General features: G+C 42.7%; 1 protein-coding gene across 4 annotated transcripts in view; it reads left to right on the forward strand.

Annotated features, from left to right (window-relative positions):
* Positions 1-26,437, forward strand: part of hectd1 (HECT domain containing 1) — a 57,422-nt gene that overhangs the window by 3,167 nt on the left and 27,818 nt on the right. For all 4 annotated transcript variants that reach the window (XM_035408169.1, XM_035408144.1, XM_035408161.1 and 1 more), the window contains exons 2-14: positions 1,654-1,934; positions 15,439-15,673; positions 15,906-16,133; positions 16,329-16,610; positions 17,009-17,279; positions 17,845-17,921; positions 18,382-18,480; positions 18,600-18,714; positions 20,887-21,061; positions 21,393-21,531; positions 21,650-21,820; positions 25,010-25,232; positions 26,091-26,354. In XM_035408169.1, the coding sequence (XP_035264060.1) occupies positions 1,795-1,934; positions 15,439-15,673; positions 15,906-16,133; positions 16,329-16,610; positions 17,009-17,279; positions 17,845-17,921; positions 18,382-18,480; positions 18,600-18,714; positions 20,887-21,061; positions 21,393-21,531; positions 21,650-21,820; positions 25,010-25,232; positions 26,091-26,354 (2,419 nt within the window). In that variant the 5' untranslated portion in view covers positions 1,654-1,794. The remainder of the gene's footprint in view (positions 1-1,653; positions 1,935-15,438; positions 15,674-15,905; positions 16,134-16,328; positions 16,611-17,008; positions 17,280-17,844; positions 17,922-18,381; positions 18,481-18,599; positions 18,715-20,886; positions 21,062-21,392; positions 21,532-21,649; positions 21,821-25,009; positions 25,233-26,090; positions 26,355-26,437) is intronic.

Below are 26,437 nucleotides of genomic sequence, written 5' to 3' on the forward strand. Positions count from 1 at the left end.
TATCACAGACTTGCCAAATAGGCTACATGGCGTGACTTTGTTGAAGGACCTTCAGTGCGTATGTTTGGATTCGCTGTTATCGAACAGAAATGTACTCGCTTGCTTGCCTACAGGATTTGGCAAAAGTTTAATTTTCAAGCGTGGCCTACGCTATGCAGTCTGCTATCAAATAAATACCCAGAAAAATGGCCAGAAGAAGCAATGGTTTTGATTGTTTGCCCATTACAATCAATACAATCATTTTCCCCAAATAGTGGCGAACTGAGCAGGTCTGTGGAAAAGTTTGCCTCCGGTAATGTTTTCCGGTGCACGTTTCAGACCACGCGTGGGCAAAACACTCTGATTGGTTGGGAAAATACAACTATCCCAGGAAGGTTGCCTCCTTCGTTTGTGCCTAGAACGTCAAGGCATCAGCCAGGCTCTGTTGAGCGAAGTGAAAAAAGAGACTGGCTCGCGAGGCTACGTCACGGTTGAGAGGGCAGACTTCACATGCTAATGTACGGAGAGTCAACGCCAATCTTTCTTTTGTAGAGATGGGAATTCTGTCAGTTCCCGCATGTTTGATGAATGGTACTACTCATTTCAGCAAGTCATCAAAACACCTAGCACACATTTGGAAATAAGAGAAAGTGGAAAGGGTGAACATACCATCTCTTTTGCCTTTTTTTTCTTCGTTTGCATAGCTAGATAAACTAAAGCCACTTTAAACACTTTAAACTTTTTAAAGTTGTGATGTTGTGATATCACGTAGCCCTTCTCTTTATACATCCATGGCGTAGCCGAGAGACAGAGGTCTGGGCGAGATTCCAGCCCTGGTTAGGCCTAATAGCTGCCTCGTAATTATTCGTAATTATTCACACCCCAGCGGCGTGGAGTGACTTTAAACAGTGCAGTGTTCTCACTGAGTATACTGACAACAGTGTTTGTGGACATGTTCGCCGGTGGTTCTCAATCCTGAAGTTCTTTCTTCTTACTGAGTATACTGCCAGCTTTCGTCCATAAGAGGGTGGTGGCTATATAACAAGCCTGTTTGTATTTACCCAGGCAGCTGCAGTGTTAATCTACCTTAGCTTCCCCACCAGTAACAGTTTGACTGGTCTTTGTAAGTACCTCAACTACCTCAACTTGTCAGAAAAAGAGAAACTTTCTTTACATTATATCCATTAGTGAATTGAGGCATATATCATAGCCTGCCTTTTTTCATCATATGCTGGAAGAAGTTATAGTTTGTTACCATGAGTTTATTAAATGCCCATTTCAAATCCACACTCAAATTCTAATTCATTGAGTTTTTTATGCTTTGCAAATATCTAAATGTAAAATCTCAATCCACCATTGAAACACATTTTAAAAATGTAGTATTTTCACGCATTATATTTTTCATGGAAATATCAATCGTCGTTTTGTTGTTGTCAGATTTGTAATAAAAGGATGTGATCAAGGCAGCTGATTTGAAATAAAAGTGTACCCTTTGCAAGAAAGTGCATAATATGTTATTAACGCAATTCTCAAGTTATAATGAAACAAAATTCAAAAGACATTGGGCATCTGACTAAACCAAAATTAATTGATTCAGCCAAAGTAGAACATTGGACTTCATTGTTTAACCTCTTTCTTGTCTTTCCTCCTGATCCCCCTACCCCCCCCCCCCAGGTGAAGACTACATGAGACTCAAGGAGGGCCTGTGACTTCTTTATCAGTTTTTTTTTTTTTTTTTTTTTTTTTTTGTGTGTGTAACCTTCCTGGTGGATGCGTCATCATCTCAAGCTGTGATCAGCAGCATAGTGGGTCAGCATGGCGGACGTGGACCCAGACACCCTGCTGGAATGGCTCCAGATGGGCCAAGGGGATGAGAGAGACATGCAGCTCATCGCCCTGGAGCAGCTCTGCATGCTGCTTCTCATGTCTGACAACGTTGACCGCTGCTTTGAAACGTGAGTGCCTCCACTGTCAGTCACCTCAATCAGCCTTTGCCCTGACGCAGAGCATTGGGTATTTTCCTTCATCCCCATGGGCTTAGCTATGCCTGCTCATAGGTTACTTCACTTACTTTGACTGTTACACCTCTACTCTGTATGTTCACTTCACTTCAACTGACATTCCCACAGTCCTCTCTCTATTGCTCTTTAGAGTTTTTTTTGTGTGGGGAGTATTGTGGGGGAAAATTATCATCATGAAAACTAGCTGTTGAGTCATAAATGATATGTGAGACAATGTTTTAAATGTCATACAACTGGTTATTATGTAAAGTAGGAGGTTTCGGAGTATGTGAAATCTGTCCTCCCCTCTTAGCAGCGTTGCATTGTCGCATCCACAGTCAGTACTGTGGCATCTGTTATGGAATGTAATCACGCCCCTCCCCCCAAACTGACCATGGATTTAGTCAGCTGCCAAATACACTGGGTGGCATAGATTAGGAATATCATTGATAAGAAACATTAGTACAAAGAGGATCTGCCAGATCTTGGACTGCATGGCTCAAGTGACTCAATTACTGGCAAGCTAACATGAGGTGATGCATTTAGAGCAAATCTTTACTTGCCTAGGCTACTACTAGTAATTCTGTTCTCCCTGAACTGGGAAAGTTGTCACCTGGACTGCTAAGGAAATAGGTGCTTCAGAAAACTCATGACTGGGCATCTTTCCTCCGTCTCTTCCTTCATTACACAAGTTTCACAAGTGTCAAACCGCCATATTAGGAAATGTCTGAATTGAAGGCATACTATACAGGGTGTTTTTAGCCTCGCTGTGGTTCTGTTGAAGATCAAAGAAGTCTCCTTCTCCATCTTCAACCCCGACCCCTCACCTTCGCGTACCCAACCAAATCATTGAGGTGCGAATTCATTAGAAACTCCCCGTAAAATTCTCCCATTAATTGCTTGGACCGGACATTACATTGTCTGGTCGGGACCACTGACTGGACATTTACAAATAATTTGAAAACTGATCATTCCAGTCAAAACCTGGACAACTTGCACCCCTAGCTGGATAGCTGGGAGTAACATTACTTCTAAAATAAAACAAGCTAACTCTGCGTTGCTTTTCATCTCATTGAAGAACCTCAGCTGATGTCACAGAGGAAAAGCAATTCCAAGGTTAACTCCAATTATTAAACTACCCCTGTCGGCTTGTCTTTTTGCTTCGCTGTATCTGGGCCATTGCAGCGGCTAACTTGCGTAAAGACAGAAATTGCCAGTGCATCATAGATGCCTCAGAATGTTTATTTTATAACATTTTCAAGTTAAAATGCTGCATTGTATGCTTTTAAAGAGGCTAAGGAAGTACGCATAATGTGTCTTCACTTTGTTGCTATAAGGTGCGTGTATGTGGCCTTATTAGGGATGGGTACGAGTACTTGAGTATTTGAAAGTTAAGGACTGCTCAAGCGTTAACGTGTTTGGTTTCTTTCTTTTATTTTTCCATGGCAGTTTTAGTAGTTTGTTGTTTTATGGGTAATAACATTATTTTCTTGAATCCTTGCATCACAGTCTAGCTATTTCAGCAGTAGCTGTTAATTTAAAATGGTGGAGTTTTCAGTGTTGTTGGCCTCATGAGGATAGGCTACAAAGGCAATCAAGACCAATTTCATTTTACCGCTGTCAATTATTTTAAGCAATCTGAGTGTTCAGTTGCAATGAAAATTACATCAAAATGTGAGTTTTAGTAAAGTCAAAATGGCATATCACATTAAAACTCCATGTAAGGATTTTTTATCTATGATATATATTTAATGTTAAATATTTTAATTATGACATTTGTTTTGATTTGCAAAAAAATTAGGTTGCCATCTAGTGTTACATTTTTCATTTTTGTTGCCTTCTGTAATTGCCTATATACAATAAAAACATCACTTTAACACTGCCCCCACAGTCCAGTATATATCAGTCAGTCATGGCAAAGTGAAAATCACCGAAAATAGGAAAAAGTGGCAATTAATTTTTTTAATTAATAGATCTCATGTGCAAAGTGATTGAAGTAACAAGCACAACTGTAGCAAGTTCATGAAATAAATACAAAAATCAGCAGGCAGTTTCCGCTATAAGAACAAATACCAGTAAAATGCATTGATGGACTGGTGCATTTTGCTTTGTTTCGTCACAGAAAGAAAGCGCATGCTTTTTTGCATTTAGTTTAATTTAACGTTAGAAACGCATCATGTTTAAATTGCATCAAGTGCACTAAAATAATAAAACGGGGCTTGGCGACTGTGTGTCAGGTTTTATTTCTTTAAAGTTTGTTGTGGGACAACATGTTGTACATTGCAAGGTTTGAGTCTTTGGTGAAGCACCTGACTCAAACTCTGACAAGGTTGCCGTAACGGGGGAAGGAGAGCTCGGCAACAGCTCTGTCCACTGGGGCTATCAAACATTTACAACAAGGACAAGGGCTTGAATCTTGATACTTGTGATGTGCATTGAAAGAATCACAGAAAGGTGGCATTGTGAAGAATAGGGGAGTAGTGGCACAAGTGTTTGCACCGAACCATTTGGTCCGGGACTTTTGGTTTGGTTAGCACTGTGAACCAAACAATTACAGTCTTGCTTTAACGTACGTACAGAACCGTTTGTGCTAAACTTAAATTCAGAACTCTGGGTTCCACCAGATGAGTCCGTATTTGCGAATGGGTGGATGTTGTTGGTTCAGCCCAGCTTCATCATTATGGCAAGTTCAAATGAGAAGCCGGAGCTTGAGGACCTTCCCATATCTTTTCAAGCCAGAAGTCAGGTAATCCACAGACAATACATCAAACATGCCAGTTCATTTGAGATGGCACTGTTTCCCACAGGTTGAGAATTAATTTGTGGTGGTCGACAGCATGCGTGTGTTTGTCGGTGGAGGAGGATTGCACCAAAAAAATGCACTTCTGTGGATTCTCTGTACAGTATTAAATTGTATTGTTACTATTAAGAGGTTATTATATTTCAGTTCACATTTTGTGTTGGGGCACTTTTTAAATGAGTCATTCATATTTTATTCACAATTCACACACGGACGTGTCCCTGCTCTGCTCTACATGCTGTGGCTACAAGAGGGAAGAGCAACTTGCAAAATGACACTTGGCTGTATGTCACTTTCACATTTAAATGAAACCAGGTCAAAACCTAATATATGGCTGGACCTCTCCGGTCGAGCAATGGTGTAACTTCATCACTCGGTCAGTCACAGACATTCGCGTTTGTAGGGCTGGCTCCGCTGTTGCGGTCCAGCCAAAAATTATGAATAGAAAAGTGTAATGTGTTACTTATAGAAATAAGCAAACTACAGTTGCGCATAGTCAGCGACTATGCTTAGATATGCTATGGTGTCAGCTGAAGTATGCCAAGGGGATTTAAAGCGATGTGGAGTTGGCTTTTTTTGTGTAGGACCTGTAAGTAATGATACTGGCAGTGTGAAGCAGGTGACAATAAAGACTTGGATGTGAAATTTTAGAATTTTATGTTCCAACGATAAAACTATTATGTTCACCGTAATGAAATATGTCCATAATGGTGCATAATTAAGATACAATCAAAATCTGCCTTCTTACCATCGCTCACAGTCGCTCTTTTCACGGCATTAATGTTACCTCTAGCTGAACGGTAGCTATGTTTGGTGGGGTAATTTACTTGAGTGGGTGGTTGAAGTTGGAGGAGAAGGCTTCTTTTATTGTACACAGGCTAAGGAATCCTGCATAGTATGCCTTTAAGAATTGCAGCTTATGGCTGCTTCTGTTTTTCAGCACTAGTGCACACTTGCTGAACGGCTCTTATTTTTTCCTCAGCACTAGTGCACACTTGCTGAACGGCTCTTATTTTTTCTCAGTGCTAGTGCACACTTGCTGAAGGCTCTTATTTTTTCTCAGCACTAGTGCACACTTGCTGAACGGCTCTTATTTTTTCTCAGCACTAGTGCACACTTGCTGAATGGCTCTTATTTTTTCCTCAGCACTAGTGCACACGCTGAACGGCTCTTATTTTTTCTCAGCACTAGTGCACACTTGCTGAACGGCTCTTATTTTTTCTCAGCACTAGTGCACACGCTGAACGGCTCTTATTTTTTCTTTATCGTGTGCTGAGGGATCTTCTGCTGAGATCACTTTCCAACCAGTTTTAGCATAAACGGTGTTAAAAAAGCATATTCGGTTAATATTTCAGCCATGGTTTTATCTCTGGCCACTTTGGATATTGAACTGAAAAGTCAGTTTTTGGACACGTTGCATGTGATGTAGGCCTACTTTGATTTGAATAGACCTTTTTGTTTTGCATGTAATGATTTGCACAGTGACTACTCGCGTCATTTGCCTATCAACCTTGTCTGTTCCACTGCTTAGCACAGTAAAATATCGGACCATTTGAAGTGAGAAGGATGAAAGATGTGGCAAAGATATGTTGGTCCTTCATTTGAGTATTCAATGGCACAGTTTACCTTTTTCACTTTGACATGATCAGGGAACAAAGCTAATCTTAGGAGAAGTGTTTTGGTGTTTTCTTTGTTCTAGCAGCCTGGTTTCTAGTTATGGTGAAGCAGTGAAGAATGGACACAAGTGGTGATGAGAACTGCTTTACAGTTTTTGCTGCTTTATGCAGTTTTTCCACATCTTAGTGGTGTATAGCTCTCATGGTGTATTGTACTCCATGAGACTGGCATTGAGTGCCAATACCTGCTGTGCCACTTTGGTCTTGGTGGTGTATGGAGGCACAGTGGGTCTACCAGGTTTTCTTTTGGGTCTGCAGTGGGATAGGTGTGAGATCTGAACTAGAAAGGGCCCCATCGTAGAAGCGTACAAAATGTAACCCTCTCTCCAAGTGCAGCATGGGAACACATTCTACGCCAAGTACTTCTGTTTTCAGTCTTTCAGGGCTTTGCATTTTGTTAAAGACTGACTGATTTAGCACGCGCACTTGTGTTTGTGTGTGTGCGTGTGTGTGTGTGTGTGTGTTTGTTTGCTTGCTTCTGCATTAATTCCAGGTTTGGTGAGTCATTTGCCCTATTCGGAAACATTCTTGGTCTGACCTCCATTATTCAGTTATTTTGAGAAGATATGGCATAACCCCCCAGCCCACGTCATTGTAGAAGCTCACTGCAAATACACTGCCGTCTCCTCGACCTGTCTAACTGCACAGATCAATGGTGTGGGTCGTGTAGGTTGGTGTGCTAATGGTGTGTGTGTGTATATGAGATGAGGGGTGTCATTTGAAGTTCTGCATCTAGAATTATAATGTGCAGAAGTCGAACAGAAAATAGTACTGCCGTTATGTTTTTGCCTCAAGTTTATTGGCTTGATGCATTTGGTTTTTGGTGAAAAGCTAAAACATTTAGATGGATGCGTTCGATCTGTGATGAAACGGTATGGTTCGCAATGTAATACAAAATTTATTTTAACAAAATGATAAAATCCAGCTCATGGCTGCAGATGATTAGTTGTAATTAATTGTGCATTTGTTTCTGTCCATTAGAGAATGGATAACTTTGAAGTCATATTCCAAATCAGTCCTTCTGTTCCAGATTGTTTGTTTGGTTCTTCTGAGGACTGGCTGGGGTGACCTAGCGGTCCTGTCCCATCAGTGTTGTGTATTAATCCAGAATGGTACCATCATTTGTCCCTGGAAAAGTCCCAAGTATTGAGTTGTTTTCCTGGTGTACTTCTAGTCCGAGAAAGTTTGAGTCAGTAATTGTGTACTTCCTATATTGTTTCTTAAAATCATACCGTTTCAGTTCTTCCCAATAGTTGTAAACAAGTTTCCCTTTGTGTAATCCGATTTTGTTGGTGGGCCAAAAGCTCTTCTGTAACGCTGTTGTTCGTGGTGCGGTTGCTGTGTCATATGGATGACGTGTTTGTTAGGGAATCTCCCTGGTCTCTTTATAGACGGGGGTACATTAGCCAGATGTGGACATTTAAGTGTGCAGATTATTAATTACCATGCAGCTTGTCCTCACTGTATCGACTACAGAAATGAAGTGGCCAGTCAGTTTAAGAGTTGAAATTCCAAGGGGCCAGATGGTCACTGGGAGCAGACAACGTGGCTGTGGGTGACTGACATCAAATCCTTTTCAAGGTTCGATATCAGCCACCCAGGCGGATTGTTTTAGCAAGCTGCCTAAGCCACCTTCAGGACAAATCGGATTAAAAAATGTTTTATTTAAATGCCCGTATAACAATTAATATGGTTTGGGCATTTATTGGTGCAATTTGGTCCTGAATGAGACTGCATTTCAGGTTAAGTTTTGGCTGCTCTTAAATTTATATGCAACCGTATGCACGCTAAATTACCTTCAGTAGAATCTGCTAAATTGCATGGTAGAATAAAACCAGACTGAGGGTGCTGCTAACCATGTGTGCCACTCAGGCGTCAGTTATAGGTGTGATTTTCATCAGAGACTGCCTACATTGGTAGGCATTTAGGTGGCTTTGTGTCTTTTATAGGGCAATTGTTTATTTATGAGGCATCTGCCGACTTTCAGTGTATATTTATAGATCATTATGCGATATAATTGGACATAATTCCATTAAAATATCTGAAATATGTGATAATGGTTTATGCAAATATGCTATCTCTTTACAGTGCAATGAATGAGAAATAGTTCGGAATTTGGTCATTCAATGCAGATACTCAAATTAAGCGAAAACTTGTGCAATTAAGTGGATTCTACTTTATTATCTACTGTATTATTAACCTACACTGTTTTTGCCTGTGGGCGCAGATTGACCTGAGAAAGAAAATTCTGAAAAACCTTTTATGTTGTTACAAGGTACAAGTAACACCATTCACAAACAGGATCGTGCAAGCATTCTTGAGTGAATGTATAAAAGTAATTAAAATAAATTAAGGTGCGAGGCTTCCTGTGGAATAACCTATTGCTATGTGTTAATCTTTCAGTATAGGCAATAGGGTTACACAATGTGTCACCCTTCAATAAATATTTAAATTGTTCCAATTAAAAATGTTTGCCATGTATTTCATTTTTCATAGCCTACATCTCAATGCATTGTGGTGGTCTCTTGAAGACTTTACTGAACTTTATGCTCTAAATCTAGCTAAATATATCGAGACAACACAGCAAGTTGATACTGGCCTGTCTGACCAAAGAACATTTGGAGATTGTTCATTTTCATTAGGCCTATTTGTTTTCAGGGTAAGAATCTGCGTTGTATGAAAGCTGGTTCTGATGAGACTGATTAGCTGATGAGGCTGTCGGAACGCTTTCAGTTGTGTTAAGTGTGAACTACCAACTTTTCAGCTTGACTTTTTGATTTTAATTTTAGTTCAACATTTGACAGCTGCTGTGGTCTCAGATTCAGTATGTTGAAATTTAAGAGCTCAAGATAAGGCACTGCATTCTTCACCCTAGTCTTTTTAATGAAAACTTATATCAATCTCATGTACTTTTTTTCTCAGTTTTTCTCAGATGTGGACTTTAAGGTATTATCTATTTAAAAAATTCTAAATATACGCTAATAGCCCTTAACATTTAAGGATTAGATTTTCTTAAGTATGTATAGGCTATATTTTTTGCAGTGCATGTATTGTCAGAATCCAGTCCTTGGGGGCTGCTGTGTCTGCTGGCTTTTGGTGTTCCAGCTCCAGTCATTTGGTGAAGTCATTGTCATTGGCTAAAGAATCCACCTTCTTCGCAAGGGTATAGGGGGCTGATTGAAAGGAAACCACGAAGACCTGCAGACGCTGAGTTTGACATCACTGGTGTACACCGTGTGTTTCCAAAGCAAAGGCCACTGGCTAAATGGCTGCTTTCTGACTTAAGGCTGAATGGCCACTTTTATCACTGAGTCAGTATGATATGCCCTTTTCGTGTGGGACTACTGTTACATGGGGACTACGTTTAATTTATGAGCCATGTCTGTAATTCTCTCAATTTTACTGACCATGTCCTGGATACAAATGGGAAGGTCAAGAATCTACATCTGCCTCCCTTCCTGTTTTTTTATTTATTATTATTATTATTATTATTATTATTATTATTATTATTATTATTATTATTTTATTATTATTTTCTGTGACCTTTGCATTGTCTTGTATGCCATCTGTCTCATTGTCTTGAGTTTTCACCCTTCTGATAGATTTTGTTTGATAGAATGGGGCTGCATTTTGGGATGTAGCTTGATCTGATTGCCTGATCTAGCATGTGTTGCACTGTTGATCACATGTTGAAATTGGCTAGCTGGTTGGCTTTGTTTCTTCGTATTTAATATAAATTGGTCTAGTGTGGAAGGTTCCTAGCTGCAGTATTATTTACTGGCATGATGTATCTAGGAATGTGGGTTTACAAGCTTGCTAACAGATGCATTTTTAGGCAGTTAATAGATGCATAGCTAGCCTGCTAACAGATGCATTTTTAGGCAGTTAATAGATGCATAGCTAGCCTGCTAACAGATACATTTTAGGCAGTTAATGGATGCATAGCTAGCCTGCTAACAGATGCATTTTTAGGCAGTTAATAGATGCATAGCTAGCCTGCTAACAGATGCATTTTTAAAATGTTGCACATTTCTATATTTAACTTCTATAAAGTGGCAATCCTGAATAGATGTTCAGAGCTAACATTAAGCAACATTATTTTTTTTGTTAATTTTCAGCTTGCTCTGATTTTCTTACAACTGTTATGTTATAAATTGAATCCATTATCATTTTTGATTCACTTTTGTTTGCTTATTTTTCCCACTCATTTAAATGCACTTTTTAAACATTTGTAGCTAAGTGCTGTATTTTCTGACCATCAGGGATTAGGGGCAGGATCAAGTTGTGTCCACCTGCACATCATAATCATCATTATTACTCATTAAATGTTTTAATATATATATATATATATTATATTAAATATGTGTTTTTTATAATCGCTTGTTAGGTCATGGTAGGGCAGAATTGGAACTAGTCAAACTAGACCAGGGGTACTTTTTTAATGAAGGTCCACTTATGAATTCTATACAAGGGCAATGGTCCTGAACAATGGCAGTAAAATTTTGAGCGTCAAACACTTCATTTCCTGCATTCTGGTGAATTTTTATGCACAAATTTGTGCCTTTTCTGCATCAATTTATGGTGGAAATGTCTTTATTTATGTAAAGGAAAACACAGTTTTTATTGGGGGGGACAAATGCACGTGTTTTAAATGTTGAGGGGGACGTATCCCCTGTGTCCCCCTGAAATCTACGCCTATGAGTGGGCACTGTTTGCACTGTTTGCCTGTAGCCAACGCCTTGAACCTCGGCACAAAAGGTGTGATTGCCAGGCTGAGGCACTGACCCAAGTGTACATTCGTCAGCAATGTTCATCGTGGAAAATCCAGACTCACAGCGATATGTGGAACCAAACATGGTGAGCACATGAATGGCCACCTTCTTTCTAAGACCCTCTGAAACGGGTTTTGAATGCCAGCTAGCTTTATAATAGGTTTGTCGTCACTTGTCACCTAGCCAATATTAAAATTCTTGGTTTTAGGTCAGAATGGTCTCATGTCATGCTTGTTATCCCGGCTAGCTAGCTAGCTAACTATTATACTGAATTGTATTCAAAACAGCGGTTACTAGTATAAACGCAATCGTTCACACAAACATGGATGAAAATGTGTCCCGTAGCCTTGAGTTAAATGCGGAACACCTATTGTACTGTCCAAATAAGGGACGATTCCGATTTGCGGGTTGGTTGGCAACTGTAAATAAAGCTAGCAACAGTAACTAGAAATGTGATTCAGTGTTGCCATCAATTGTGAAATTGGACATTGAAAAGGGGAGGGGATGTAACAACAATTCAAAAGTGAAAGAATAATGTTGCTGTTTAAAACTGCTTTAGAATGCTGGTTTTTGTAGCGCATTGATTTTAGAACTGTTAAAATGCTGAGGTGTTACTGAGAAATAATGCCCACCCTTGGACCATTCAGAATTGTGTATTCAGCCAAGCCGTTGTGTAATAGTCTTTATATTTACGTTTTGACGTATTTCGTTTTGATAGAATCTTTCAGCGATGTCGGATGGTGGTGGGGTATCGACTGACTCACAGAGTGACAGCTCATGAGAATCACTGCCGAGTTGACCACACCAGTGCACGCACGCGCGTTTTTAACTTTTGACATTGGACCAGAGTGAACGTATGCACAGACACTGACGATGGGCGCACGGCACACACAAATACACACAAGCGTCTCCGTGTAAGTGAAAGTCAAGGATGGTTAACTTGCAGTCTGCATGTGCGCGCACACAAGTAAATATATACGCACGTTCAATCGTACAAAGCGTCGGACACAAAAAAATATATTCCTACATTAATTTACATCTAATGTGACACAGGGTCCGGTCCGGATTGATTTGCAGTTCGGTCTGGATCCAGACCGTTTCCTGTGACTACTGGGCGGCTTACTGCAGCTCTGACCTCTTCAGGAAGTTTAACTTCATCTTGAGTTAAACATTTCTTATTATAGAGTGAATTTGGTACTTATTCAGTGGAAAAATGTTTGTTAATGCTGATGTTTAAATGCAAACTGAAGGCATGATTCTGCAATATGCATGTAAATTTGCTATGCTTTCTTTGATACTGCTTTAGTTTAATGCCGAGGGGTGTGCGGTTAGATTGCGGTTGACCATACTCAGGTCAGGTGGTGAGGTTCATGAGGAGTGCTCCTGACGTCTATAAATGGGCGAGGAGGTGAAAGGAATGCGTTTTTGCAACACATCCTCCTCCCGGAGGCCTCACACGGCATGGCTGTGTAGGTTTTCATCTGTGTCTTCCTTCCTCCTTAGAGCACAGGGCCTGGAGCTGGGGAAACTGCATGTAAACAGGGAAGGCGTCAGTAAAGAAAAAGCTGAACTGTCCCACCACAACACTCCAATACGAGAGAGGTCCCCCAGTGTGAAGTCAGAGGCTCTAATTTGTTTAGTCAACACGAGCACTTTACAGATGAAGCCCCCGCCAATTTCTCTGAGCAGCGTTTTCTCCATTGTTTTTCTCTTTGTTTTTCTCTGCTCAGATCTTTTCAGGTTGTGGACGTGCCCTTATCCTCCACACTCCCCCTTTATAAAGCTGGACATTTATTTCAGCAGTCTAAGTGAAGCGTTTGGTCCAGGGTAGGAAAACAGTGGTCCATCTTGGAATGGAACCTGCTACTGTGGAGTTATAATTAGAGTGTGGGATGAGGTCAGCACAGGCTTGTCACGAGGAGTGGGGTCAACCCAAGCAGAGATTACAGTCTGCATTGTGGGCTGTGCCGAGCAGGTCGCACCCTGCTGCTGTGCCTGACGAGAGTAAACATTACTCACATATATTTCACTTCTGACTCAGTTGTCCACTCCGCGCATCAGGCGCTCTGCTGCTTGTATTTCCAGTGTCGTAATATGTGGGCCAACCAAGTTTTGCATAATGCCGTTTGGCAGTAAATGCGAGGACCTGCACCTGTGGACTTTAATTTGTGGTTGTGATGTCATTTCCTTGTTTTTCGCTTGTCTCCTTGTTTTTCTGATAATGCTGTGCCTCTTATTTATTGATTATTTAAGTTAGTATTGATTATTTGCTGAAAATAAAGGGTGTCTTTGAAAGGAAAAGCACCTTTTTATAGCAATTGTGAGGTTCTCATATTTCAAAAATATATGTTCACACATGAACATGCTCTTAAAAATGCAGTTCTGTGATTATACTCTATAAGAATGAAGCAACTTTTGAGCCTGGCACTTTACTGGGTGGCTGCTGTTTTATCCTTTCCTGGCTATCAGTCTGTATTCATAAAAACATCAGTTGTACTTTTTCTTTTTACCTTTAGAAATATGGACACTTAATATGTTGTTTACTGGCTGGGAGGTCTGTACAACAAACCTGCATGCGGTCTTTGTTCCTGAAGCAGTAGGTGAGGTTAATTTGATTCAGGCCAAGAGTAAGACTTTAATTTGTTTATGTCAGTTCCTATTCATTTAAGCAGTTTCCCAGCAAGATCTTTCCTTTTTCTTAGTGATAATGACAATTAAGTTTTTTCTGTTGTTTTTATGTGGTCTATTTACTTCTCTGACGTTATTTTGTCTGAGAAATACGGATTCCAGATGTTTACCCTTGCTCTTTGTTTTCAATGCACAAAAATGTAGGCTTGCACAGTCCCCATTGTGAAACTAGATTTTCTGCATTTTTATGCCTTCGCGACGGCACAGCCATGGCCGGAGGCATTATGTTTTCGGGTTGTCCGTCCGTCCTTCCTTCTGTCCGTCCCGATTCTCGTGAACGCGATATTTCAGGAACGCCTTGAGGGAATTTCATCAAATTTGGCAAAACGTCCACTTGGACTCAAGGATGAACTGGTTAGAGTTTGGTGGTCAAAGGTCAAGGTCACTGAGACCTCACAAAACACGTTTTTTTCTTGAGGGAATTTCTTCACATTTGGCATAAATGTCCACTTGGACTCAAAGATGAACTGATTCGATTTTGGTGGTCAAAGGTCAAGGTCACTGTGACCCCACGTCCGTCCCATTCTCTCATGAACGCGATATCTCAGGAACGCCTTGAGGGAATTTCTTCAAATTTGGCACAACCGTCCTCTTGAACTCAAGGATGAACGGATTAGATTTTGGAGGTCAAAGGTCAGGCTCACTGTGACCTCACGAAACACGTTTTTGGCCGTAACTCAATAATTCATACGCTAATTATAAAGTTTCACACACATGTCGAATAGGATAAAATGATGAAGTGATGACATTTTATATCCAAACTGGCTACTGGTTGGCGGAGGCATACAACCACGCTTTTTCTGTTTTCATTTTTGTTGTCATTAGTTCAGTCTCACTTTCTCCCACTGTGTGGATTCTGCGGAAGCTCACTTTTTGTGGACATTGTCAGGCCAGTAATGAAGCAAGTCTTATTTCAACAGTTTTGAAAGCCAGCTGTTTGAAAATTATTATGCAAAGCCACAGTTAAACTTTTTTTGTATGGTGTTCATAATTTTATGACAATTGGTCATCATCCTCACTGTGCCAATTCTACTGACGAATGGTGGTACAGAATTTCTCAGAATTTAGTAGATGAAGTAATGGTAAATGGACTGCATTTATATAGCGCTTTTATCCAAAGCGCTTTACAATTGATGCCTCTCATTCGCCAGAGCAGTTAGGGGTTAGGGGTTAGGTGTCTTGCTCAAGGACACTTCAACACGCCCAGGGCGGGGTTTGAACCGGCAACCCTCCGACTGCCAGACAATCGGTCTTACCTCCTGAGCTATGTCGCCCCAGTATGAAACAGTTTCAGAGACAGTACTCTGCATGAACGTTAAAAAAGCAAAATTGGTAGTCCAATCAGATAACAAAGCGGCACAATGTTGTAGCTAACGTGCCTCTCCTTTGTTGATTGATAGCCCTGGACTGTATGGCTGCCATTAATGTTCTTACGCTGGAGTGTCTACTGTGCTTGACGCAGTGATTGTAATGCACCATGTTTGTGATTGGTATTGCGGTAATGTGACGGTCCGTTTCCTCAGGTGTCCCCCCAGAACGTTCCTTCCTGCACTATGCAAGATCTTCCTGGACGAGAGCGCCCCGGACAACGTGCTGGAGGTGACGGCCCGCGCCATCACGTACTACCTGGACGTGTCGGCCGAGTGCACGCGCAGGATCGTGGGCGTGGACGGGGCCATCAAGGCGCTGTGCAACCGGCTGGTGGTGGTGGAGCTCAACAACCGCACCAGCCGGGACCTGGCAGAGCAGTGCGTCAAGGTACCCGGCTCCTCCTCCTCTAAGTCAGTTATTTTTGCATTCACGGTGCTTCTCAGCTTCACGTTCAAATGAATTGAATGAATCTAAGGAGTCATGTCATCCCGAGTTGTGTGTCTTTGAAGCACTTTAACGAACACAGTAACCAGCAGAAAAGGCGGCTGCCTTGCGGGGCGTGTGGCGGCGGCGGCGGCGGCGGCTCTGGCCCTAACGTGCGGTCCTTCGTGCCTCGCAGGTGCTGGAGCTGATCTGCACGCGGGAGTCCGGCGCCGTGTTTGAGGCGGGGGGGCTGAACTGCGTGCTGAGCTTCATACGGGACAGCGGCCACCTGGTGCACAAAGACACGCTGCACTCGGCCATGGCCGTGGTGTCGCGCCTCTGCGGCAAGATGGAGCCCCAGGACCCTTCTCTGGAGACCTGCGTGGAGTCTCTGTCCAGCCTGCTCAAGCACGAGGACCACCAGGTATTAAACCCCCATCCAACGCCGCTCCGTTTAAGCTGGGCCGGGGGAAGACATTTGTCGGGATATTACTGTAAAATCTTGCTCTCCCGGATAGAGAGCGTTTCCTGAACCCCTCCTTCCCCCGTGTTTATTGGCTGTGCGGTCATAGTGCAGTCTCGCTTAGTGGTCCCGCCCTCCCGTCCTCTCTCTCTCTAGGTGTCTGACGGGGCTCTACGCTGCTTCGCCTCCCTGGCGGACCGCTTCACCCGCCGCGGGGTGGACCCTGCGCCCCTGGCCAAGCACGGCCTGACCGAGGAGCTCCTGTCCCGCATGGCGGCTGCCGGGGGGGCCGTCTCCGGCCCCTCCTCCACCTGTAAACCCGGGCGCACCTCCACCGGAGCCACCCCCTCGGCCGCCGACTCCAAGCTGAGTAACCAGGTCTCCACCATCGTCAGCCTGCTGTCCACCCTCTGCCGGGGATCCCCGCTCGTCACTCATGTGAGACTGCTGCCTGCCCGCCTCGCTCCTTTCAAATGCCTGCATTCTGATAACGCATTTATTTGAAATCCTGCCGATGCCTGGTCCATTGTAGATTTTTCCTGAGTTTACTTGCTTTGTGTAGCAGCATCTGTTGAGGAGAGAAAGTGAATCAAAGACACAGTCTAACAATGAAAGTCATTGTGATAACACTGCAGCTCAGGAAGTTCAGTACGTGGAGTGCAGTGGGCAAGGCCCTGCTGTGTCTGTGGGTGGGGCTTTTACGATGATGACCATTTGCCAGATTTACTGGGGGGCGTGGCTCGGTAGATTGTGGGCGTGGCCCAGCTGGCTGTTAGCGTGTTGGTCGGTGTCTGTGGGCGTTGCCTGTGTGACTGAGCAGCTCCCCTCCCCCTCAGGACCTGCTGCGCTCCGAGCTGCCGGACTCCATGGAGAGCGCCCTGCAGGGAGACGAGCGCTGCGTGCTGGACACCATGCGGCTGGTGGACCTGCTGCTGGTGCTGCTGTTCGAGGGCCGCAAGGCCCTGCCCAAATCCACCGCCGGCTCCACGGGCCGCATCCCGGGCCTGCGCAGGCTGGACAGCTCCGGCGAGCGCTCCCACAGGCAGCTCATCGACTGCATCCGCAGCAAGGACACGGACGCGCTCATCGACGCCATCGACACCGGAGGTTAGAGCGACGGCGGGCAGGCGTGCTCGAGTGAATGTGCGCATGCCTCTGTGCTCGCGTGAGTGAATGAGTGAGTGGCACAGCAACAGTGCAGCATGATGGTCTGGGTTCTGAACTTGCAGCTCCAGGGTTGTTCCTCTGCGTGTACACACGTGTACAGTGTATTTGTGTATGTGTGCGTGTATTTGCACACGTGTACGTGTGTGTGCAGTGTTTGTGTGCGTGTGTGTGTATTTTCGCACGTGTCTGTGTGCATGTGTGTGGTGTATTTGTATGTGTGTGTGTGTGTGTATTTGCACAGGTGTCTGTGTGCGTGTACGCGTGCGTGCAGCGTATTTGTGTGCGTGTATTTGCACACGTGTGTGTGTGTGCGCGTGTGTGCAGTGTATTTGTGTGGATCTCCCTTATGTCTCTGTTTGTGAGCTGTGTGGCTCATGAGGCTGGTATTCCATGTCTTTACGCATTAATCTGCTATCGTTGTTCTCTCAGCTGGCCAACAAATGAAGTGGCTGAGGTGTTGTGATTACGCAGCACTGTTTAGTAATTTGTGATACTCCTGTTTCAGCCTTTGAAGTGAATTTCATGGATGATGTGGGGCAGACTCTTTTGAACTGGGCCTCTGCCTTTGGTACACAGGAAATGGTGAGTGCAGTTTCCTTTGCTAAATGTGGTGCAGTCACCAAAGATCCTTTGAACTTTTTTTTGCGTTTCCTCCATTCATACAAGCCAGTTTTTGTTGTTCAGATACTACTTCCACATGAGCCTAAAATTTCTGGCCCTCTGAGGCTTAGAGGGCACAAACTACTCACAGAACCCACGGCATTGTGACAGCACCATGCCTTGGAAAGGATGCTGTGGGAAAAACTGCAGCAGTGGGATTGAGGGCTGCAGCTCAGGTTGATGAAAGGCTCTTGTCAGCAGTGGGTGTTCTGTGAGTGGCACTTGAACGGCATCCAAGTCTAGATGATGCCTACTTGTCACCATAGCAACCTCCTTATAGTTTTTTTTTTTTTTTGCCTCAGGCTCTGGCAGTCACCCTAAGCTGTAACAGCATGCACCAAAAAGCACCAAAAAGTGTAAGCTGTTTGTGTTTGTGTCCCAGGTGGAGTTCCTCTGTGAAAGAGGTGCTGATGTCAACCGGGGTCAGAGGTCATCTTCTCTACATTATGCCGCCTGCTTTGGTCGACCTCAGGTAGCAAAGGTAATGTTTTTGATTTTTATTTCTCTTTAATAATGCATGTTTTCCTAATTTCTCAGCCTCCCTAAGATGGGCTCTTAATCACAGCTGTGAGTTTACTCTGGCTTTTTTCCCCATTGCAGACTTTGTTACGACATGGAGCCAATCCTGACCTAAGAGATGAGGATGGGAAAACTCCGTTGGATAAAGCGAGAGAGAGGGGTCACAGCGAGGTCGTGGCCATCCTTCAGTCTCCTGGTGAGAATCTGACCCAACATTCTACTGCTAATGACATGTTTGTACCAAGCTGTCAACTGGACCAAGAAAATCATTATTGTAGCTAACATGCCAATTGTATATATTATTGTAGCTAACGCAATATTGTATTTGAAAAACAACAGAGATTTGAATTTATTTATTGCAAAATTAACATGAAAACATCAAAATTGCATCATTAATGCACTGCCATACAATACTCTTGAGTGCTTCCTGTTTTGTGTGTCACATCCCCAAGGGGAAGCAAGAAGGCAGGCACAAAGGCAAAAAAGCCCTGAGAGCAGGAAGCCTGTTTATTCCCTGCCAGTTTTTTTTAATTAAAAAAAAATTTGTGCCTTTTTTTCATCATGGACTTTTATATCACCACTCGACCGCAGTGAAACTTGGCCAACATGTCAGGCTTAGTATGAACTCTTGCATGAAACTTTATCGGACTGCTTGCCCCCTGGCCACACCTAGTATAGCCACTTTTTTGGGAGCCTAAACATTTGACATTATCTCAGTATTAATCCTGAGAAAGTGTACTTCAAAAATTGTAAAGGAATGAACTCTCACATGCATGTGTTTGTGGCCATTAGGCTTAGTCGCCGCAGGCGAGCTAAGTCGGCAGAGCCTGGTTACAGCGTACAGTGACGTTATCTGTGCGTTTAGATAAGCAGCAGCGATCGTAAGCATTCTGCAAGCCTTTGAATTAAAGTTCTACAGCGTTGTGAGAACTTGAGTTAGGCCCATAGGCGTTCCACAGCATTTTCAACAGTTAACACCCTGTTTGACGTCCAGCGCTCTGAATACCAAACAAGTGCATCAACCATTAAAACACCTCACTTACCCAACATGTAAGATATATTTGTTTGATTTAATTTGTTAATTATTGTCGAAGATATTATTTTTCAGTCAAATCGCCGAATTCGTAGATAGGCATAGCAAACTGTTTGGATCAGCCTTTATTAAAATGTACAACTCACATCCAGATGAAATTTAAGAAATTAATTAAGTTACAGCAAATATTCATGTCTAATCTAAAGATGAGGTTCAACTACCTTAAAACAATTAACTAAGATTACAGACGTGGACAGCCACACAAGAAATTAAAGAAAGAAGTTGCCAAACCACAGCTTTTGTCCCAAAGTAATCCAAAATGCAGAAACCAAAAGACAGCAGAATATTCCGAAAGAACCAGATTAATTTAGAATGCCAGACCTAGATGCGGGACTCAGATGCCCAATTCCAACTTTTACAAAACTTCTTTGTTCCAAGTTGCCCCAAAACTAAGTTAACTAAAAGAAAGCTGCATATTTTAACTAGTGAAAAAGAGGAGGGGGCAGGGGCATGGACACCGCCTCTGACACACACACACACGCAGACACACAGATTCACACCTCAGATGGTAACCCCCCCCCAGTTCCTGCCCTGTCTTATTTCCAGGCTTTGCTGGCCGAGCACTTTAAACCTTCCTATTGCTAAGAACAGCCAAATGGTGAATTACATGTCTGACAATACTTTGCTGACTTCTGTCTTTGTGTGCTTAAACTAGACATATGGGCCAACTTAAATTGGATAGCATTCATTGTTAGCTCACATAGTCTTCAAGCCACGCCCCTCAGTGCACACCATTTCCTTTAAAACATACTCCAAGCTATAGGTTTACCACCTTTTCAGAAATACAAGTCTCCCGTGGCATACATTACAGAACTGTCTAAATACATTTAGACAGTTAGCATAAACCTTAGCATAAACCTTAGGTAGTGAGGTTTAACAGTTGTGATGGAATAGGCTTTGCCACCTCCGCTTTCCTGACCACACTCTCTTTGCTGTGCATTAATCATAATCTGGTCTATACCACAGTATAAATTGAAACAGCTTCTAAATGTTTGTACATGTCAAAAAATGGGGTCATTCAGCAAAACAGGTATTGTTTTGAAACTGGGAACAAGTTGGATTTTCATTGCGTGCATGTGATTACATATTTAAAACTGAATTTTAGCAATTTGAAGGTTTATTTTCTTTAATATTTAAAATCTGTTTGAATATTGAATCTAAATTTGACAGTTCTAGTACTGATACAGCTGAATTGTGCTGTGTTTTGTGCTGCTGGTTTTGACCAGAAGATGCCATTTAATCATTTGACATTGAGTGACACTGTCTGCTGCTTAGGAGACTGGATGTGCCCTGTCAACAAAGGGGATGACAAGAAAAAGAAAGATGTGAACAAGGAGGAGGAGGAGAGCAATGAACCAAAAGGGGACCCCGAAATGGCCCCCACCTATCTGAAGAGGCTGCTCCCTGTGTTTGCTCAGACATTTCAGCAAACCATGCTACCCTCAATCAGGTAAACCTCTTTCACAGTTTGTGTACTTTACAGGTCAGTTTTATGATGTTGTTTATTGGGGTGGCAGGTATGCCATCCCGCCAAGTTACGCCTTGGCCGGGGCGGCATGCCCCATACCTATACAGCACCGAGAGTTTGGCACTTATCAGGGTTCCCCACAGAAATAACCACAATGACCACAGACTCTCGACCCTTAAAAACATTAATTTCTGAATAAACATAAAATCACCATATGGGTGTTATTCTGCAGTGCGTGTTCATGTTCGGAATATTCTATGTAAAACTGTGGCTTTGTGAGTGTATATCCATGCTGTCATCTTTGCCCCTGCAGGAAAGCCAGCCTGGCCCTAATCCGGAAGATGATCCACTACAGCTCAGAAGCGCTGCTGAAGGAGGTGTGCAACTCGGACTCGGGTCACAACCTGCCCACCGTGTTGGTGGAGATTACTGCCACCGTCCTGGACCAGGAGGTCAGTTCAGAGCTGTATTCGGCCAATTTGGCAGGGTGACACCAGGGGGGCAGTGTGGCCGTAAAGTGTCAATTTAAAATGGCTGATGTGGGCTCACTGTGGTGCGTTCTGTTCCCAGGACGACGATGACGGTCACCTACTGGCCCTGCAGATCATCAGGGATCTGGTGGACAAAGGCGGGGACGTGTTCCTGGACCAGCTGGCCAGGCTTGGGGTCATTAACAAAGTGTCCACCCTGGCCGGGCCTACCTCTGACGATGAGAACGAGGAGGAGTCCAAACCTGAGAAGGTTGATATGCTGGGGAGAACCATTCTATTCCTACACGTCTCATCTTCCTTTTGTGTTTAATTGGCATCTTAACCCGTTGCCAATCTTAATCCCATGCCAAATCTGCCCCAAGCCATGTCCATTTAGGGGATACCTTATTTAAAGCTTTATAACTCCAGATGTGAGCATCACAGAGACTTGAAAAATGGCTTAAATAAAGTAGGACATTTGTACTGTAAGGGTATCGCCGATAGCCCGGGGCAAACAAAACGTGGCAAAGCAGCACTGAGGTCCCGATTAATTTTTTATTTTTTTTACAGTGCCGGTTCCCACAATTCAGTGCAAAACATGTACAGTGAGAAAATAAAAATAAAAACTGTCACTAACAAAAGGAAAAATAAAGAAATAAAACAAAATGCAGCAATTTGCTAAATTTTGCCCAAAGGACTGACTGGAGGAACTCTAAACTCATTGTTTTATACTAAGTTGCTCCTCCCCTGACATAAACCACCATAAAATCAAATTAAATTTAAAAAAAATAAATCAATTAACTTAGCAACAGCCAAGCTACAGTATATTAACAATACAGAAAATATGATACCAATTACAGAAATAGTCTATGACATAAGAAAAGAAAATAAAGACACTCAAAATTAATTCCATGCAAATTATAAATTTAAAAAAATTATTTAACTATTAATTCAGACTGCAGTGGTAGCTGCCATCTTTCCCCGCTTACATTAACTTGGTTTTTCCTTGCTCCATTTGGCAGTACATGGAGCTGAGACAAGGAAGTGAGTAGGATTAATATTGTGTTTGCAAACTGTCAGTGGAAAACAGCTGTGATGTTTGTATTATTCAACCAAAAAACATTTCAATAGAAACATTTACACGCTAGACATTTGACACATATAAACAGTAAAAATAACATACAAACGCAACATTACAAACTTGCACCAGCAGGCGTTATCCGATACAAGAAAAATAAATAATAATAATATCACATTACCAGACATAACCGATATTGCCACACAAATACATGGCACACAAACGGAGTTCTTCCCCCGATGGAATAAAGCTGGCATTTGGGAAAAACTGAGCTTGCGCAGTCTTTAACTAAAGAACAAATCACTTACAGCCTAGTCATGGAATCAGCCCATGACATACATTACTAACTTAGATATTACCATTAATATTTATTTCCATTAAGTGCCACAAATGCAACTTTCTAGGCAAAAAATCAAAGATGAATTTTCTCTTTTTTCAGTTTGCAATGAAATACTGAGAGGTCCCATACATAAAACAGGTTAAACTATACATATCCTGGATCAAAAACTCCTTGACCACAAGTGCGTATAATCTAGGGGTGGATATGCAGAACTACTAAAGATCTATGAAGCAAAAAGTAAGCAGTGTACCCAGTGTCTTCAATTCTATCCAAAATGTCTAAATTATGCATTGGCTGTTAATGACAACATAATCATGTATTTCACTACAAATCAACTGTTTCGACTCAAGAAACTCACTTTTGCATCATTTTCAAGTGGGAATTACAAGCTTTCCATCAGTACAGTGGTCTAAAATATCTAGGGGTCCAGAAACATATGCAGCATTTCTCCAAAAATGAATAATATGCTTTTGGTCCATTATAAATCATATAAATATGCCCCGTATGAAAGTTTGAGATGAAACATTGATATCAGATTTTTTAAAAATAATGCAAAAACATTGTCACACAATGTGGTACAGTACCTAAATGTGTAATCATTAACTCTCATATGTTTTTCTGGACTCCACAGTATGTAATGTTTTCTTGTATGGGGATGGGACAACATTAAAACAATATTCAGCCATCCACCACATTTTGGCAATGTTCCAGCTCATGTCACACCCGGTGCTTGAAATACAAACCCTACTAAGCTACCAACTGAGCTACCAACGAACGTTACAGTGTGAAATATCCTCATAAAATACCACTAACCTAATTAAAGACACTCAATTACAAAAATAAGGTATATAACCGAAATATTTTGAACAGTAACACTTGCGTATGGATGATGAAGTCTTATCTGTGTTCAGTAGATAGAGCCAGAGAATCAATGCTGTCGTTCTCCTTTTCTGACTTAGTCCACAAAACAGTCTATCAGCAAACACGTCTTAGCTGTGCCCAGAAGTTCTCAAGAATAATAATACTTTCCAAGAAATGAAGACTAATTGCTTGGTGCAGTGTCTTTTACATACCACAGGGTGAATGCGTAAGGCGGCGATAATGAGACAACTTTCAGTTACGCTGAGCTATAAAATGTTATTTCAAAGGTAAAATTAGACACATTATACATATTATATATTATGGAATGCTTCTGTCACCTATTGGATATAGTAATTATAGTAATTGTCAATCAAGCCAGATTGTACTACAAAGAGTCACACCGTAAACAGCATGTGTGGTATTATGCACAGCTATTTTGGAAGGTACCTAGGCATCACAAATGAATGTATATTTCACAAACGAATTGTCCAAGAAAATATATGACCACTCAGTCTCGAAAGGGGACATATCTATGCGTAAAAGCAATGGTAAGGTTGTATATTTATTCCATATTTAGTCCCAGATATTGACAGTAGAATCACATGGTATAATGTTAGAAAAATTCCTAATTTATTTCAGTTTTTAGTGATCAGTGTTTTTCACAGCTGTACTGGCATACCTTCAGCTATTGTTGGCTTTATCTTGTTGCTATGACTGAATACAAATTCTGAGAGGTGAAAGAATGTTTTTATGAATGCCCAGATAGACACTGCAGTGTGTTGTGGAGGACAGGCACCACAACGGTGGCGTTTAGAAACTTTGTCTTCGACGTACTTGTCCTGAATCGTTTACAGAGTTTTGTGTTTTCAACTCATAATTTGGTTGCAGGAGCACAGAATGTCTGAGTTGAGCAATCTAGGCACGCTGGTGTGTAGATCACTGGGGGCTTGCACAAAGGGGTTAACATTTGTCATCACATCCCTGTGGTACACCTTTAAAGGGGGTGCTGAGGTTTGTCCACAAATCAGTTCATATAGTTCTTTAGAGATTAGTCTTTAGAGAAGTACTGATTCATAATTGCTCCTGGACAGCCACAGGTCATACTGGCTGGCGGTTTGTGGGAGGGTCACTTGGTGTTGGTAAGAATCGGTGAGCAGACCTTTTTGTTCCCGGTCCTTCAGGAGGACGAGCCTCAGGAGGATGCCAAAGAAATCCAGCAGGGAAAGCCGTACCACTGGAGGGACTGGTCCATCATCCGCGGCCGCGACTGCCTGTACATCTGGAGTGATGCCGCCGCGCTGGAGCTCTCTAACGGCAGCAATGGCTGGTTCCGATTCATCCTGGACGGCAAGCTGGCCACCATGTATTCCAGTGGCAGCCCCGAGGGGGGATCGGACAGCTCAGGTAAGTCCCAAGCACAGTGCCAAACGTGGTCTTTCCTCAGACCAGTTGCAGGGTGAAGCCATTCAGTCAAGGTCCTCATCATTTGGGGACTCAAAATTTGCACATGCTGTTTTTTGCCATTTGCCTGCTGTTAGAGTTTTGTCCTTTTCTGAAACATTTTTTTTAAAGTCTCAATGAAAACCTATGGTAAGTTGATTTAATCATTAAATGACTGGCTATCCAGATGGACAGTCAGTCGTGATGTTGCAGGTTGACACCACAGCCAACAGCGAACAGTGATGGGATACATTTGGCTTAGACCTGCCAGGAGTAGGGCAGGTTCAAGTCGGCTGTGGTTCCTCAGGTTTCCGTTTCTTAGACCCCTCCGTAGAGAAAGCGCTTTGTTTGAATAAAGGATGAAAACCAGGTGTCACACTCCAGCTTGCTCAACACGAGTAAATTTAAACGGAAATTGTTCCGAGGGTTCTTAAAATATTATTAGCCTGTATGGCAAAAATTTGTTTTGATCAGAAGGCCAAAACCTTAGTTGTTTCATCCTGCTAAACCTGCTGTTTTCATCCCACTTTTGTTACCATTTTCCTAATAAAGTATGAACGATATACATTTATTGTGTTGCTATTGTGAGTTGGCATATTATGGGGAACAGTAGTTTTATCAGAACACAAATGAAATGGTGTAAAAAGCAGATTTTGAAATGTCCTGCGTTTCAGTGGCGCAACATTTCATAAGCTAGCATGACCACTGAGATTAGAACAGCCAGGTTGCATTACAGGGTCAGAGCATTTCCCCCTGTTCCTGCCCCCTGTCCCTCCTCCAGTTATCCCTGAGTCTCAGTGTCTGTGTCCTGTGCTGTAACAGAGAGCAGGAGTGAGTTCCTGGAGAAGCTGCAGAGAGCACGCAGTCAGGTGAAGCCAGCGACAGCCAGCCAGCCCGTCCTGTCTGCACTTGGGCCCACCAAGTTGACCGTGGGAAACTGGTCCCTCACCTGCCTGAAGGAGGGCGAGATTGCCATCCACAACTCGGACGGCCAGCAAGCCACAATCCTCAAGGAGGATCTGCCAGGCTTCGTCTTCGAGTCTAACCGGGGCACCAAGCACTCCTTCACCGCAGAAACCTCCCTGGGTAAGTTTGTCGGTAAGTGCGCAGGCAGAAGGCGGCGAGTGGCACGCTGTGCCTGCAGCCCAGAGAGGACAATCCTTCTGTCT

Source organism: Anguilla anguilla, chromosome 1, assembly GCF_013347855.1.
Source record: "Anguilla anguilla isolate fAngAng1 chromosome 1, fAngAng1.pri, whole genome shotgun sequence".
Taxonomy (NCBI): domain Eukaryota; kingdom Metazoa; phylum Chordata; class Actinopteri; order Anguilliformes; family Anguillidae; genus Anguilla; species Anguilla anguilla.